Source organism: Piliocolobus tephrosceles, chromosome 17 (assembly GCF_002776525.5).
Source record: "Piliocolobus tephrosceles isolate RC106 chromosome 17, ASM277652v3, whole genome shotgun sequence".
Lineage (NCBI taxonomy): Eukaryota > Metazoa > Chordata > Mammalia > Primates > Cercopithecidae > Piliocolobus > Piliocolobus tephrosceles.
Window position 1 is genome coordinate 14,161,488 of NC_045450.1, and position 18,410 is coordinate 14,179,897.

Sequence of the window (18,410 nt, forward strand, 5' to 3'; positions counted from 1 at the left end):
CATGTTTACATGGTCACAGAAACAGCACAGGCCAGCCGATTTAGACTGTTGTAAAATCAGTATCATCTACCTCCCTCTTCCTGAACTAAAAGGCTTTTTTCAAACTCTGTTTACTATGAAGTAGTCAGTGTGTTTTAGGCCTCAATAAAGAGGAATGACATTTGCCGTTCTTATTTTAAACTTTGGTATTACTAGTTACTGCAGTTGTTAGAGTTTTGAGCTTATAGTCCCATCTTGAAATCTTTTCTAAGATTTTCCATTCATTAAATTTATACTGAATAATTTTAGATAATCTCTTTTTCAGTTATTGAAATGATCACTTACTAGAGAGAAAATAATTTATTCAGAAGTTTGCTGCACACAAGGAACCCAAGATGGCTCTTTGCTTTGGTTTCAATACATGTATTAACATGTTTGCAGACAGTCAGGTGAACTTTGCCTAGCCATGGAACCCAGCCAAAGAAAACTGCTTGCCTTACACAATAAAAAATGAATGGCATATATTTACAGCTGGCCTTTTTTGGGGGTTTTACTTTGAGAGCGTTTCCCTGCTTCTCATTAACCTGCTGGGCTTACTGTTGGTCCAAGTATCTTGAAATACACGGTGGCATTGAGCGTTTGTCTTGGGCAAAATTGGGTTCTTGAGGCCGTAGGTGAGCTGGTATAATGAATGAATGGAGATTGGTGAGGAAGAGAGAAGAGATTTCTACTTTGCTGTGGAGCAGATAGCCAGACAAAGTTGTCATAGTGTCATAAACGAGCAGGAAACAAATAGATGCTTAGTAGCCAAGACAGAGCTGTGGAATTCTTGCTTTTCCCTTTCTATAACTGGAAGTAATAGAAATGAATAAATTTCTCTAAAATCTTGTCGTTGACTTTGCTGTTAACATATTTAGGATGTGGAGTGGGTCATGTCATTCTCAAGGACATCAATAAACATTCTGATAAGTCACTTATTTTCCTGCTTTCAGGAGTTAGAGTACTTACACTGAGAAGTATATACTCTGAATATAATTTTCCTTAGTTGTTTTAAATTAATATTTTTAAAAATTGGGCTTCAGGATTTATACTAAACACAATTATAGCTTTAAAAGCAAGCTGTAAGCCTCCTGACAACTGCAAATGAAATTCTTAATTGTGGCAGCTCTCATACTCTTTTTGTTTGTGAAAATCTCTTCAAAATGAAAAAGAAGCCTTGTAAGTACCTTAAGGGCGAGGTATTCTCTTTCATAATAACCTTTATAATGTCTCCTATTAGTACGTTTTGATTCACAGTGTAAATAAGCACCTGTAACCCTGTCTGCCTTCTGTTTTTCTAGTCTGAGTGTCTTATTTAGACAGTTTTTGTTGTTACTGAGAACTTTGTTTGCTTCAGTGCATTGCAGAACACACCCATGCAGTGTGTTTGGAGTGAGGGAGGGGGCTGTGTGTAACTTTACTTTCTCCCATTTGTAGCTGGCAGTGCGTTTGCTCTCCTGCTGGAGTAGCAGCATCAGAATGCTAACATGGGCTTGCTTTAGCTGTCGATGAGGGGTGGATGAAGCTTTGTGCATCAGCAAGACCATGGACCCTATTACAGCACCCCTGAAGCTCATTTTGAGTAATTTATTTAGTCTTTAAATTGTGTCCTTTTGTTGAAATACCCTTGGGACATCACAGTGAACACATTTATTAACAGTAAGATGTAAAACATAATAGTAATTAGCAGTTTAAACCGATGAGGAGACCACATCATCTTAAACTTGTTTACTTGTTTTATGTTTACTTAACATTTTAGATGACTTTTCTATAGTCACTGAAGTCACAGAAGTACATTATTTTCTATATAGATTGAGATACTTTTCATAAAAGTAGAGCCAACCGTATCATTTATATTACACATTGGACCAGTGAATAAACTAAAACAAATTTATTAAGAAATAGTCTTTGCTGTTCCTCAGAAAGCAATTATAAAAGATAATATACATAATATAAATGATTAGTTTAATAAGTATGACTCACCTATAACCTCGTATCTACTTAGACCTCACAAGACTTTGTGGAATTAAGTAATTAGCTTATAATTAGTTCCTCTACTGGACTGAGAGACTTAGGAAAATTAAAGTGGGGCTCCATTTACTTATGTCTGCCACGTAATTCAATCACAAGGACCTCTTGTAGCTAAAAAAGAGAAAAGATAGTTTTGGATACCTGTTCTCTACCTTACCTATAAAAGAGCCAGTAATACAGGGAATGTACTTGAAAAAAGTGATCCATGACAATTTTTCTTTGTTACTTTGCTTATATTTTAAGACATCAATAATAAAGTACTCTTGTGATAGAAAATAGTAAGACTGATATGTTAAAGTGACAAATGTGTTGGAATTTTCTCTTTGGCTTGTAATTAATAATTACCTAGACTAATTAGCAAATATCATGTTTTTCTGACTCCTTTACATTAATCTGTACGTTGGCTCTCCTGCCCTCACCGACTGCCCTCACTATTACTGACAGGAAGTGTAGTCTTTTGGGAGTCAGGACTTCAGTCTCCTCTGCTGACTCAGTCTGTGAGCATGGGTAAGTCTAAGGCGCTCTGTGTCACAGCTTGCCCATTATGACATCTGTACAGCAGCCTCCAGCCCATGTGTCTCCCTGCGGCCCTTCTTCATTACATCATGTGTTCTTATATCTCATTGTCATGTTTGCCATGTGCTATTCATTGGGCAGCAGAAACAGAAAGCATGGAAGATAACTTCCATCTCAGCTAACCAGTGGAATTTTACTTAGATACAAATTAGTCGTGTTGCTGTTTAATACAGACCTCACAGCTGTATTACTAAACATACTTGCCAGCTCTCTCAGTTAGTCAGACTTTCCTGCCATATTTAAAGAGAGTAATTGACTTATTTGTTATTCTCAAAAATAATGTGTCTAATTTAGAGTATGTAGTTTCTATTGATGGTTTTTAAGGGTTGGCAGGTATGTGTTAACATTTTTATAATAGCATCAAATTGTCAGTTAAAAGACAATTTTCAGCTCTTTTTAAAGCCCAAATTCATATTTTTATGGTATTTGTGTTGTTGTTTCCATTAAGATAATGCTAATCACTGGGTGTCTATTTCACCAGTTAAATTTTTGATATATGGCCTCTGCGTTTAATGAAGACATAACAAGAAAAGCAAAAAGTCTGATTCACAGCTTGCCTTTGGTTCTCATAGTTTAAGTTTAAAAACTGACAAGTGTTACAGTTGGTCAGCACTCTCTGCAGATTTGCGATTCATAGCTACAAAATAGAAGACCCTCTTTGACAGAAGCCTTGATCCTGACATAGCAGTTATTAAGAAGAATGTTGCTTGGACTGCTTGATCAAACCGCTGTCACATATTATAGGAAGGAAAAGTTTGCTGTATCAGAATACTCTGCTCTCCCAAAGTATTAAAAAATTGATATTCCAAGAATGGAAATGATATTTTAAAAATTATTGTTCGCAAACATTTATTGAATGATCATTGTGCCTCTTACTCTAAAATAATTTCTAGATTTTTAAGCCTCTAGTACAATGTTGAAAGTTTATGATGTAGTATATTCTCATAAACTTGTTACACAAAGATGTTTAAAAGACTTTTCCCTGACTGTATACAGAAAAATAATTGGAGATGATTCTTGTGGATAACTGAAAAGAAGAACCTAGTTTTAAAGAAGGAGGGCGATAGAGTTAAGCCTAGCAAGAGGCTGATCTGTTGCACTAAATGTGTGGTGGCAGGCGCCTCAAAGCCGTAGTCGGAATAATCTTATATATGCCTCCTAGACTGTTGGGAAGATTGAATGAAATAAAGCATCTAAAGTGTCTAGCACATACATGGCACATCTTAGGCTCTCAGTACATGTTATAATTAACCCAGCCTTGCATGCCTGATGTGAGAATACCATGACAGAGGCACCAACTTTGGAGCCAACCTAAGCCTAGTTCTTAGCCATACCATTACTAGCTATGTGAATTTGGACCAATTAGTTACCTTCCCTTTGCCTCAGTGTCCTTAATCTGCCAAGTGGGGATCGCACTAGTATTTGTTTCGTAAGATTGCTATGAGGATTAGAGCAAGTAATCTAAACCAAGTATTGAGAATAGTACAGGCACATAATTAGCACTTTTTTTATTAGTATGTATATTTTGAGAATGCAGTATCGTTAACCCTTGGACAATGTAGGGGTTGGGGCACCAACCCCCCGTGCAGTAAAAAATCCATATATAACTTTTGGCTCCCTCAAAACCTATCTAATGATAGCCTGCTGTTGACTGGCAGTCTTCCTTATAACATAAACAGTTGATTAACACATATCATGTATGTTATATGCATTATGTACTGTATTCTTACAATAGAGTAAGCTGGAGACAAGAAAATATTATTAAGAAAAATCATAAGGAGCTGGGTTCAGTGGCTCCCCGCTATAGTGCCAGCTACTCAGGAAGATCCCTTGAGCCTGGAGTTCAAGACCAGCCTGGACAATATATAGCAAGACCTCATCATAAGAAATAAAGGAAATTATGAGGAAGATATATCTACAGTATTTTACTGTATGTATCAATACTGGAAGATTACACAGTCTGTTTGTAAAATGAATCATCTGTCTGAAATGGTGGGCAACCGCAGCTGCAGACCTCAATCTATGGTACATATCAAGCAATTCAACTTTTTCTTCTAATGTCATGACGTTTTTCTGCTTCTTGGGAGCACCTCCAGAATCACTAGTGGCACTTCGTAGGAGTCTCATTATGCAAAGTTTAAGGTACTGCACTAAACATGATGAAAAATATGTGAGAACCTCAAGAGATTACTTTTTACTTCATTGCGCTGTTTCCTGGAGAGACAACTGCTCACGCGGAGATCATGAGCCTCACTTGGTGTTCTCAGCGGTACTCGCAGCTCTTGAGCTTCACCATGATAGCAACAGGAAGTGACTGCAAAATTGTCACAGTACTACAATATCCACTACAGTTGATTTATGTTCATTTACATTGCTGAACTGTAAATGGTTCCTCGTATGGTCTGTATGTATATGTAAGTTTTGGTAAATTTAACTTTTTATAATAGATTTGTGTATATTTTATGGTAGTAAATGACAAAATAGACTAGTTTCCACATATAGTTTATACATTCACAACATACCTTTTTCTTAATTCTTTCGATATTTCTAGGCTGTGTGGTTCATCTGAACTTTTTCAAATTTTCACACATCTCCAAAAATTTTTGCAACACATTTATTGAAAAAAATCCAAATATATATGGACCCATGAAGTTCAAAGTCATGTTGTTCAAGGGTCAACTGTGTTTTAATTCATACTAAGTCAGTGTAGTTTTTCAGAATTTTCACCATGATGTTTTATAACAGCATTTCTTTCAGTCGTCCCAGTGACTTTTGCTCCCATTTTCTGCAAGTATTTCTTTTTTAAAAAAGGCAAAATGACATTCAGTTTCTTAATGTCTCACCATGTACCTTCATAACATTTGAAGAGCAGCTTATCTGATGAGTGCTGAGAGGGCAAAGGCAGTGGGCACTGATTTCCCATGAAGTTCGTCTCTTGTTGGTACTGCCAGTTCCCACAATCCTAGCATTCTCCAGGCATCAGTCAGTGTCTGCAAAAAAGGATTTTCAAATATTAAAGCATGTGAAAAGACAAACAGGCCAAAACTCAGAGCTCTCTAGGGACTATGACCTCCAAAACAGACTCCATTCTGACATTTTCACAGGCTACTTGAAGGAATTCCAGCAGGGTTGTTCCATTTGGTAAACTCCTAAACAAACCCTCTGTCATCGAGGACTGATTTATAGAATTTTCTCCTTCTTATGTACTTGTTCTGAAGAGATTAAGATAGTAGATATGGTTGCTGAGACTCTTTTAAAAGGCATTTGATATATATGATAAGTACTATACAGAAGACTTTTGGTATTTTGAAGTAATAAAACAGTTATTTTTAATGTTTAAAGAGATTTTGTGTTCTGAGTTGTCTTCTAAATTCTTTTTCTTTTTGATTCCAGGAAATCTATGTCATAATCACATCTCTAAATTAAGTTTTTTTCATTATAAACCCAATCATTTAACAAAGAAATTGAATAAATTTAGAAATTATCTTTGTATAAACAAATATGTTAAAATATGTTTCAGCATATATAAATATATACATATGATATACATATGTCATATGTTTTACAGTGACCTTTAGAATATGTGAAACAGAAACACTTCCAGTGTTGTAGAATGTCCTTCTGTGAAATCTTGGTGTAATGGCAGCTGTTTAGATGATGCTCTAAGGTCACTAGAGGGGGTGGATCTATAAGTTGTTTTTCAATTAATCTGGATCCTCTTAAAATATTTTACTGTGTATTTTTATGCATTTCTTTTTTTAAAAAAGAATATAATGCTAAAAATAAATGAGAAGGGCAGAACCCAAGAGATTTGGAGCCTGGAGAACTTAAGGAAATGGGTAATTAGGATTTATTTGGCCTGTAGTTGGCCTTAACTGCTAACAGCCTCATGGTGGTCTCATCTGAAGTCTGTGAGTGGCATGTATGAAATTCCAGGGTGAACAGCATTCCACATTGGGAGGACCAGGTTTGTTGGGGAATTTTGTATGGTTTGTTTCCTTCTTTGTGTGTTTCTTTTTAATCCTTTAAATGAATTCTTTAATTGAATTAACAGAGTTGTAACTGCTAAATATAAGTCCTATACAATCAAAAATTTCTTAAGATTTGATATCTGATTCTGTTGTAGGAATGTAATATATTTTGGGAAAGAGTTTAAAAATGGGACACAGGGAAGTAAATTGATTTATAATGCTCTCAACCAAGCTTCACAAAATTAGTACTAAAAACAAAATTCGTGTTATCATATTCTAATAACCTGTCATAAACCTAGCATATTTTAGATCTCCTTAGTGGAAAGAAATGAAAGTGAAATAATAAATTGCTTAATTGGTCAAAATTAGTTATTGAGTTATTGACTGTACTAGAGAATTGTGTGGCTCTTGATTGATGTTTAAAATATAAATAAAATCTGCTGAAAAAAATAAAATGTGTGTATTACTGTTTCTCTCAAGTCAAGAATAACAGTGATATTTAACTAGACATGATCTTAATATGAAAAAGTATTACTTTTCTAATGTTTTCTAACAACTTTTTTATTTCTCTATATTTGTTAGTCTCTTCATCTTTTTCAAAGAAATGGAATTTGGTTAAATAGCAATTTGCAGATGAACCAGTGAAACCTCTGGTTGCATACTTTTGTACTTGTTTGTGCATAGAAATCGTGTAGCTGTTTTGATGGATTGCTCAGTGCTTTCTGAACCCTCAAGAGAAGGAAAATGCTTGTACCTTCAGAAAGTTGAAGATTTTATTTGAATACCCAAATATTATAATTTGAAGGATTTTCTAGATAATGGAATTTAAACTCAATCATAACAAGTTAGGACTAAAAAATTTTCATTTGAAGAAATTCAAGAACTGAGTCTTAAATCATAACTGTCACAGTCCAGTGGTGTTTGAAAATACTTTGGTTTTTGTTTTTAACTATTACAATGAAACTATTTAAAATGAATTCTCTCATGAAAAAATATGTATTTCTTAAATGACCCCAAATGTTTCATGTGCCTTTGAGGGTTATATAAATGTCAGTCAGGTTCAGTTGATTAATAAAGTTGTTCAAATCTTCTATGCCTTTATTGATTTTCTTTGTACTTGTTCTACCAATTAGAGAGGAATGTTGAAAACTCCAACCACCAACATGTATTTTTTCTCCTAAAGTCTACTCTGTTTTATATTAATAGTCCCTGTAAGTATCATGTGCTTACAACTACATGAAATATGTTTTTCTCACACTTTTACCTTTAACCCATCTGTATCTTTATATTTAAAGTGAGTTTCTGGTTGGACACTGTGGCTCATGCCTGTACTTTCAACAGTTTGGGAGGCCAAGGTGAGAAGATCATTTGAACCCAGGAGTTCAAGATCAGCCTGGGCAATAAAGCTAGACCCTGTCTCTACAAAAAATTTGAAAAGTTAGCCAAGTGTGATGACACATGCCTGTAGTTCCTGCTACTTGTGGGGGCTGAGGTAGGAGGATCGCTTGAACCCAGGAATTTGAGGCTGCAGTGAACTAGGATCACACTACTGCACTCTAGCCTGGTAACAGAATGAGACCTCATCTCCATTTTTGAAAGATTTTTTAAATATTAAGGATAAGCTTGCTGTTAAAGTAGAAATGAAAAAAGAAATTTTAAAAATTAATGGGTTTCTTATAGATAACATAGAGCTGAATCTTTTTAAAATCTAGTCTGACGATCTCTTACAATTTTAATTGCAATATTTAGATCATTTACATTTAAGGTAATTATTGGTATATGTGGTGTAATAGTTATCTATTGCTTTGTAATAAATTGCTTTAAACCATAACAGCCAAACACAGCATGCATTTATTATCTCACAGCTTCTGTGGGTCAGGACTTCAGGCATGTCTTAGCTGAGTGCCTCTGCCTCAGAGTCTCTCAGGAGTCTGTAATCAGAATGTCAGCCAAGGCCAGAGTTTCATTTGAAGGTTCAATTAGGGAAGGGTTCATGTCCAAGCTTACTTAACATTGCTCTTAGCAAGATTCCGTTCCTTTAGGACTGTTGGACTCAGAGCCTGAGTTCCTTGCTGACCATTGGCTGGAGGCCATCCTCAGTTCCTTGCCACCTGGGTCTCTCCAACATGACAGCTTTCTTTATGAAAGCCAGTAAGAGAGAAGTCTTCTGGCAAGACAGAGTGGTAATCTTTTATAACATTCCTTAAAGTTAACCATGTTTGATTGATTAGAAGCAAATTACTCAAAGGGAGAGGATTATACAAGGCCATAAAAACTAGGAGGCAGGGATCCCTGGGACTACCCTAAAGGCTGCCCATCACAATTGAGTTCAAACCCATCATCCATCATCTTGCTCGCTCTCTCTCTATATATATTTGTCTTAGATGTTCTCTCTCACTTCTTCTTGTCTTGCCTTGTTTAATTTTTTTCCCATTTTACTTTATTTTTATTTTACAGTGCCTTATTAGATATACCTCTTTTTTTCAAGTACTCCCTGATCTTTTAAAATGCATATCTAATATGCAGCTAATCCCACCCAATAAAAGTTTATTTTCCTTTTACCTCTAGAAGTTTTATTTTGTTCTTTTTTGTACTGTCCATGTCTCTCCATGTTATATTTATGTTTTCTCTTAAATACTTGTATATAGTTATAGTAGCTGTTAATAGTTTCATTTATTTTTGTCATTCTGGGTCTGTTTTTATTGATGAATTTTTCTCCTATTTAAGAGTTGCATTTTGCTGCTTCCTGATGTAAGTAGTATAGTAATTTTTCATTGGATATAACTTTATGAATGTTGCATTACCGAGTGTCTGACATTTGTTTTTGTTGTCTTCAGTTAAAGAAAGTTGGGCTTTGGTTTGGTAGGCAGCTAAGTTACTTTTGGATAACCTTCAAGGCCTTTCTTAAATTTTTTTAGGAAAGATCTAGGGTAGCATTTGTGGCAGGGAGACCCCCTTTAAAGGTATCTCTGCTGCATGCCCTGCTAAGTGCCCCAGGGAGGACATTTCACTCAAGCCGGTTGGAGCTTGAGTGAAATGTCCCGACCTCGTATACACTGGGAATTATTTAGCTTATAGTCCCTGGTCATTTCTTGCCCAAACTCGTGAAATTTTACTCTGTGTACGTACAGCTTAGCACTCAGCAAAGACTCCAGGGCACCATTAGGCAGGTTTCTGGAACTCTTTTTCAGCATAGATCCTGTTTTTCACATATCTTCCCTGAAACTTCAGCTGCATTAGTCTGCTTAAGCTCTCCTCTCCTCTCTGTCTCCTCTGTTCAGCAAGCCTAACAAGCTCCTCTGTGATTTCTCCCTCCTCTCACTCACAGTCTAGAAATTGCCTCCAGGCAGAAAGTTAGGGCAGTTACGGGCTCATCTCATTTGTTTCCCTTCTCTCAGGGGCCACAGCCCCGCATTACCTGTTTCCCAATGCGCATTACCTGTTTCCCAATGCGTGAAAGCAATTGTTTCATGTATTTTGCCCAGTTATCTAGTTTCCTATGGCAGGAAGTTAAGTCCAATGATTGTTATTCCATCATGGCTGGAAAACAAGAGTCTGGAATTGGGATTTTCACATAGGACCTTTGCTTTTCCTGTGACACATGCTTCCTCTCAGTACATATGGATGAACTTTCTGACTAGGATTACAGTAGCAATATCAGTTTATTTTTGGACCCACCCAAACGCTCAGACCTTACTGGAAGTACCAAGTTGCTCTGCTTTTTGATCAGTGGATGAATGAAACCAAATTGTTGGTTAAAGACCAAGGCTAGTAGTTATGGCTGGTTCTCATGGCAAGTAGCTTTTCACTTTTGCTGTTGATGCAGAATGGTCAGCGAGGCTGTCATAGAAGATACCATGCTAGGGCCTCTGGGATTGCTTGGAGATAATGGCATGGTCATTCCTTTGGTTCAAGAAGTCATCTCTTTTTTTAAATTTGAAGCCTCAAGGAGGAAAGGTTTCACTGATTGGCAGAATCCATTCTTCATTAATAAATAATTGATTGTATATTATTTTCTCTTATAGAAATATTGAAATTTTAAAATATTCTCTTTTCCTCAGTATTTGAATTTGATTCAACTTGGCAAAAGATTCAGCCTTTAAAAGAGACAACTAAAGACTATTTTCCTTCTCACATGTATATTAAATGGGAACTTTCTTGTCAGGATAATCTCGGTTATAATAAGAAAAAAAACAAGGTGCAGCTAACCATCCTTTCACACCCTCCCATCATGCGTTCCTCCTGTCAACCACTCCCCACTCCCCCATGCGAAGGAAAAGGTCTTGGAATGAAATACATCAAATTATTTTGGAAATTTACATACATATAAACTATTCCCATCTCTTTCTGTAGTTGGCCTTTTTCATAATGTGCACATAGTACTTTTATATCAAGGTAAAAATCTTTTTTAAACAAATGTCATATAATAGGGAATATCAGAGTGATTGATAGTGATTTGGTAGCTCATGATTATATCATGATATTGGGAGGATTCTACTTAGAGCTGACTAATCATCAAGTCGAATCTTCACAACATGTCATAGATTCTCATTAACACCAGAGCTTTAAAGAAGAATTTAGGTTGATAAAGAGTTTTGAGTGGTAGAATAGAAATAAGATAGAATATCACTGAGATTATCTGATAACACCACTCAAAAGTATATGTCAGCATAATCATGGAAACATAATCTGATTAAAATCTCTGTGGTCTGGCTCCCCAAAGTTCATACTCCCTACTTTTTAGCCTTGGGCCTAGTGGTTTAAGGTTCCCATCTTGGTTCACAGGGCCACCCCTTACTGCCCACATGAGCTGTGGTGTGCCTGTCTCACAGTGGCTGAGAAGCCAGCATGGGAGTTAGGAGACAGGGAACAGATGGGAATCTCTAGTAGTGGGCTTGGGGAGGGAGGCTTCCGTGTCAAAACTGGCCACAGATGGAGAATAACTGATCTACAGCAGATAGATGCAGCTCCAACAAGGAACTATTGAGTTTGGTTCTCAGATTCATTTGGTCCAAGTGACCTGCTGATACTACAGATACTGATACTACAGATAGAAGCCAAATAAACGAGACATCACTGAATAAATGAAACGTGAAAAGACTGTGTTTTAGAAAATTAGAATTGTCAGTGTATACTTACACTTTGTACTTTAGAATATATTCTATTTTTATCAAATGACTTATATATACAGTTTCATTTTATTGGTCTAAATGTTTGAAAATGTAATTATTTGAATTAATGCATTAATTAGTTTTAATGTGTTGTTGCAGAATGTTTTCCAATAGAATTTTTATTTTTAAGCTATACAGTTTTTATAAGGGACAGTTCCCCCACTTTTGCTTTGTTAAGGACTATAATCATGTAAATTAAATACCTAACACTGCTATTTTGACTTTCTTAGTTACCATGTGTCTTCTCACAAAAACAAACCATTTCTTTTCTCATTCCTTTTGGTAATGTAACCAATCAACACATATTTTTATAGATCCACCTACAAACAAGGCACTGTGTTAGATTTTTCCATGTGTTTCTGCATATTTCCACATTCTTCCTTCTTGCCTACACGGTAGGGCTAGAACCAATTGGTAAATAGTGAGTTAAACTATTAAATTCTGCCAGTAGTGAGAGGATGTCTTCCCTGACTAGGCAAAGGTATTTTACCTTTGAAGTAGATTTTAATTGTTTCCATTTTATAAAACCTATAAATTGAGGGTCAGAGAAATTAAATAATGCAGAACACCCAGCTAGCTAATGAGGAATAAAGTTTTAAAGTATATGGTTGGTTCTAAAGCTACCTGTAATGGTTATAAATAGTGCTGTTACAATAGAAAAAAAAATAACTTTCATTTGAAAGGTAGTTAATTAAAGATATGTTTAAGATTATTAAAATGCTTTTATTTTTTATATAATGAATATGGCTATCAAAGGTGTAAATATAATCATATGCAAAGCTAAAAAGAGGTGATTTCACTTGAGCAAATTGTTTTATTTTAAAAGCCTGTTGAAGGTTAAGACATTCTATAGTCAACCATCTACCTTGTTGAACTTGCCTAGATTCCCTTTCATTTAAGTTTATTCATATATAATAGATGCTATATAAAGTTTATTCATGTGGAGAGCTGGGCATGGTGGCTGACGCCTGTGATCGCAGCCACTTGGGAGTCTCAACCAGTAGGATCACTTGAGGCTAGGAGTTCAAGATAGCAAGGGCAACTTAGCAAGACCCTGTCTCATAAAAATTAAAAGAAAAAAAAAAAAGAGAAACTAAGGTGTTGTGACATATGCCTGTGGTCCCAGGTACTTAGGAGGCCGAGGAAGGAGAATTGCTTGAGCCCAGGAATTGGTGAGCCATGATCATACCACTGCACTCAAGTCTGAGCAACAGAGTGAGACCTCACTAGGTGTTTTCGTGTGGATATTCATACAAAGAAAGAAAAACTCAGTATTCTCAAGTTGTATTCTACTTTATACTTTTCTCAGAAAATGTTGCCATGCTAGGAAGAATTACTTTACAACCAGAACCCTTGGTAGTCTAGAACACAGTGCTTTAGTCAATTTTGTGTGTTTTCATTCTAGCTCAGTAGTTTTGAAGGTACTCAGCTAAATGAATGAAGAAATTTTAAAAATTTCTCTAGTGGAAGATGTCCAAATAATTTTTTTTTTTTACCTTTTAAACAAATGTACTTTCACATTTGCCAGTAAAATTGAAAGCCTGAAAATAGATTATTATGGGAATTTATATCATTTTTAAAACTAAAATGAAAATCTCCCTTTACTAGTTTTATAAGTCAGTTGTATCTTTTCTGTGGAGAAATACAAATGGACATTTTCCCCTTCTAATTTCCTAAAGTAGGGTAACAATCTTTTTTACATGATCTTTTTAACCTCTGGAGTTAGAACAATTTATTAACTTTATTTAAGAATCATTTACAAATAAGTTACAGGTATGCCCAAATATGTCAGTATGCATCTTTAAGAATAAATTCATTCTTCTGTAAACCACAACATAGTTATCAGCCTCAAAAAGTTTAACATTGGCATAGTAATATTATTTAATACACAGCCCATATTTACATATCCCCACTTTCCCCAAAAAATGGCCTTTATTGCTTTTTCAGGTATCACTCATTGCATTTAGTTGTCATATGCCTTATTTAGCATTGCAGAGTTCCTCACCTTTAACAAATTTTTTTCATGACTTGGCATTTTTGAAGAGTCTAGGCCAGTTATTTTGCAGAATGACCCCAATTTGAATTTGTCAGATCAGTCCTAGTGATCAGTTCATGCTAAATATTGTTGGTGATAACACTAAATAGGTGATGGATCCTCATGGAATCACATCAGAAGATATATGACAGTTTTGTCTCATTATTGGTGAGATTAAGTTTGATCTTAGGTTAAGGTAGCATTACCCTGTTCCTACTATTTCTCTTATGTAAATGTACTGTTTCATTTGTAATTAATAAGTAATGTGTGGGATAATACCTTGACACTATGAGACTATTCTGTTTCCCAACCTCCTTTCATCTGTGATTCGAATGATGATTATTCCCTAAATAAATCATTATAAAGGTACTTGCAAAAGTATGATGTTTTAATTCTGACATTAGTTCTCTATTTGTTCATTAGCATTCTTCTGAGGAAAAAACAAGCTTTCTTTTCAAAGGGAAGTATCACTATGGGCTTACAGATATTTTATTTTTTAAAATTGGAAAGAGTCTATCCATTATGGTCAGCATTTTTGATGCATAAATTGTCCCAAATTTGGCCACTGTGACCTCTTTCCTGGTGGCTTTTGTGTCCTTTTGGCCCATGCCCCTTAATTTTTTAGTACTTTCCTACCTTCTGGCACAAGATATTTCAGAATTATGCTTTTGTTGGCTCCGTCTTGGAATTAGCCCTTGCTCTAAGAATTTCTCGTTCCTTTTAGTGAGGAATAATATTTAGAAACCAATATCTGAGAAATAGACCTGTTTTTTGTTAGTTGGGTGTCATTGCTTCTATTCTGTTTTAGTAGGTAATGCCAGGACTTTTTTTTTTTTTTTTTTTTTAAATCATGAGTTTAGGCCATGATTTAGTAGGCAGTGCTAGGATTTTTTTTTTTTTTTTTTTTTATCGTGAGTTCAGGCCAAGAATAGCCATGCCATCATGAAGTAGGTGAACAAAACCAGAGGACTTACATTTCCAGATACAAAGACCTGTTATAACATGTAGTACTTTAGACACACAGTCTGACCAATGGAGCAGAATGGAGAGTGAGAAATAGACAATATTCAGTCACCTGATTCATTACAAAAGTAACACATTTGTGCAGTGGGGAAAGGATGGTCTTTAAATAAATGGTTCTAGATTAGTTGAATGTCCTCTGGAAAGAAATTCATCTGGATTGAACTCATACACAAAAAATTCCAACTATAAAAGATAAGATAGTGAAGTTTTCACTACATGATCTTGAAGTGGGCAAAAAATTGTAAAATAGGACACAAATAGCACTACCCATAAAAGAAAAACCTGATAGATTGCATTATATTTACATTAAGCACTCTTATGTACCAAAAGACATCACTGAGAGAGAAAATCAACCCACCCAATAAGAAGGGGTAAATCTCGATACGTATATTGAACAGAAGACTCTTCTTTAGAATAGAGAAGGACTTCTACAAGCCAGTGTCATCAGCAGACAAGAGCTTTGACAGATACAGATACTTCACAAAAGAGGATATCAAAATGATGCACATATATATGGGTAAAGATGTGTATTCATTAGTACCTCAAAAATGACTAAAATATGAAAAAGAAAACACCAGATTTGTCAAGGATTTAGAGCAATTGGTGGGTACATAAACTGGTATAACCATTTTAGAAACATGGTAAGTATAATTCTACCCTGGGTGTCAGATTTACACTTCTAGATTTCATCAATAGAAGTGCATATATATGTTCATCAAAAGATGATGTTTTGGTCAGGCGTGGTGGCTCATGCCTCTAATCCCAGTGCTTTGAGAGGCCAAGGCAGGAGGAGGATCACCTAAGCCCAGAAGTTCAAGACCAGCCTGAGCAACATAGGGGGACCCCCATCTCTACAAAAAAAAAAAAATTATTTAAATAATTTTTTAATAGCCAGGCATGGTGACACATGCCTGTGGTCCCAACTATTCAGGAGGCTGATGCTGGAGAATCACTTGAGCCTGTGATGTCGAGGCTGCAGTGAGCCGTGATCACATCCCTGTTCTCCAGTCTGGGCAACAGAGCGAGATCCTGTTTCCCCCTCTTTCCCCTAAAAGATGATGGTTTTTTTTTTTTTTTTTAATTATATGACATTACCGTGTTTTGTACTGTCGGCAATTCTATATGGTTCATTCTGGGTTGTTCATAGCAGCACTATTTGTTGTAGAGAAAGACTGTAAACTACCCAAAATGCTCATCTGCAGTAGCATGGTTAAATGAATTGTAATACTTCACACAGTGGAGTATAGCATTGAGAACGAACACACTACAACTACTTGCAAGAATATGCATGAATCTTATGAAAATAAGACTGGATAAAGGCAGCTAATCACAAGAGTATATACCATATGATTCCATTTTCACAAAGTACAAAAACAGGCTGAACTACTACTCTGTGGTATTAGAAATCAGGATAGTGGTTACACTTGTCAGGAGGAAGTGACTAGAAGGGAAGCACAAGGCCGGAGCTCTTAGGATGCGGGAAATGTTTGATTTCCTGATGCCAGTTGTGTGGATGTGATCAGTTTTACAAATTCAGTGAATCGTATACTTACGATGCATACCTTTCTGCATGCATATTGTAACAAATAAAAATCCTAAATCTAATTTCAGTCTAACACCATGGGTTTTTTTCTTCTGCTTCCCCCAGTTCTTGTTTGTCTGTCTTTTGTCCTATAATGAAAAACCTTGATTCCCAACATCAACATATTTATTCATTTGCTCAATTCTACAGTATATAAAATCATTTCAGAATTACACCACCAACAATATTACTACTGCTAACAAATCTGTTAAGGTCAAGATTTATTTGCAGTTCTTTTTATTCTTAGACTGTATCTCGTTGAGAGTATACAATCAAGACTGCATTCAAAAGCTGCTTTCTTTCATTTCATACTAGTTTTTTTATAGTTTGATATCTTTTGGATAGTTTTCTTGAAACCCAATTGGAAATAAGTCAGGTATGACCATTTAAAGAGACTAAAGAAGTGATTCAGCTTCTCATGTAAGGAAAATATTTTAGTTTATAGGGAGATCAAGTCATTGCAGCCTAGACTGTTGTTATCTTCAACACATTTTCTAATATTATAGCATTGTCCTATCAATTTATATTACATATAAGCCTCAGCTGTGTTTACTGTTCAGTAATATTGCTTACTGAAAGATCAAGGCCACATGAAAGCCATTTTTCCGAATAGTTCACATGTATCTATATTGCACTTAACAAACTTTTGGCCGGGCGCAGTGGCTCACGCCTGTAATCCCAGCACTTTGGGAGGCTGAGGCAGGCGGATCATCTGAGGTCAGGAGTTCAAAACCAGCCTGGCCAGCACGGTGAAACACCATCTCTACTAAAAATACAAAAAAATTAGCCAGGTGTGGTGGCAGGCACCTGTAATCCCAGCTACTTGGGAGGCTGAGGCAGGAGAATTGCTTGAACCCGAGAGGTGGAGGTTGCAGTGAGCTGAGATCATGCCATTGCACTCCAGCCTGGGCAACAAGAGTGAAACTCCATCTCAAAAAAAAAACAACTTTTTTTGTTTATTTTATCTTATTTGTGTTCAGTAGAAAACATAGATACTAGAGGGAATGTAAAGAATACCTTTTTTGATACATAATACTTGTACATATTTATGGGAGTGGTGTCATTTGGTTACATGTAGAGAATGTGCAGTTACCAAGTCTGGGTATTTAGGATCTATGTGTTGGGAACATTTCACATCCTCTCTTCTATTTTGAAATATATAATACATTGTTGTTAACTAAGTCACCCTATTCTGCTGTTGAACTTTAGAACTTAATTCCTTCTATCTACCTGTATGTTTATACCATTAACCACTCTCTCTCCATCCCCAGCACCCGCCCCACACCCCCACACCCTTCTCAGCCTCCGAACTATCATTCTGTTACTCTCTATCTCCTTAAGGTCAACTTTTTTACCTTCCACATATGAGTGAGAACGTGCAGTATTTGTCTTTCTGTGCCTGGTTTATTTCACTTAACATATAATGACCTCTAGTTCCATGCATATTGCTGCAAATAAAAGGATTTTATTCTTTTTTAATGGTTTAATAATATTCCATTGTGGGGGAGGCAGGTGTGTACACACACTACATTTTCTTTATCAATTCATCTGATGGACACTTAATTTGGATCCATATCTTCGCTATTGTGATTAGTGCTGCCGTAAACATGGGAGTGCAAGTATCCCTTTGATAGACTAGTTTCCTTTCCTTTGGTACCTAATTTTATTAGTGGCTTCATATGTGCCAGGCACTGCACTTGGTGCTTTTTGCATTGTCCCATTTAATCCTCCCAGCAATCTTGCAAGATGGATAAGAATTATCTTTTATGTTTTACAAATAAGGGACTAATAGGAACTGAAGCTTTGAGAGATGTGGAAACCCAAAGTCACGTGGCTGGAAGTGGCAGACTGGGATTTGTCTGAACCCACATCTTTATGACACCAAAGCTGATGCTCAATTATGAGCATTTTTGCTTTCTTAAAGTAAAATAATTATCGAGAGTTAGGGTTGACTCCATGTAGAAGAAGGAAAAAACTGAAGACAAAAAAAAAAAAAAAAAAAA

General features: G+C 35.9%; 1 protein-coding gene across 4 annotated transcripts in view; it reads left to right on the forward strand.

The window, feature by feature from the left end:
- The window catches only part of MRTFB (myocardin related transcription factor B), a 202,405-nt gene that overhangs the window by 82,669 nt on the left and 101,326 nt on the right, over positions 1-18,410 (forward strand). Inside the window, exons 4-5 of one of the 4 annotated variants that reach the window (XM_026446645.1) lie at positions 2,494-2,556; positions 3,107-4,366. The exons of the other annotated variants lie outside the window; for them this stretch is intronic. Of the exons in view, the coding sequence (XP_026302430.1) occupies positions 2,494-2,556; positions 3,107-3,138 (95 nt within the window). The 3' untranslated portion in view covers positions 3,139-4,366. Of the gene's footprint in view, positions 1-2,493; positions 2,557-3,106; positions 4,367-18,410 lie in introns of those variants that run through there. 4 annotated transcript variants of the gene reach the window in all.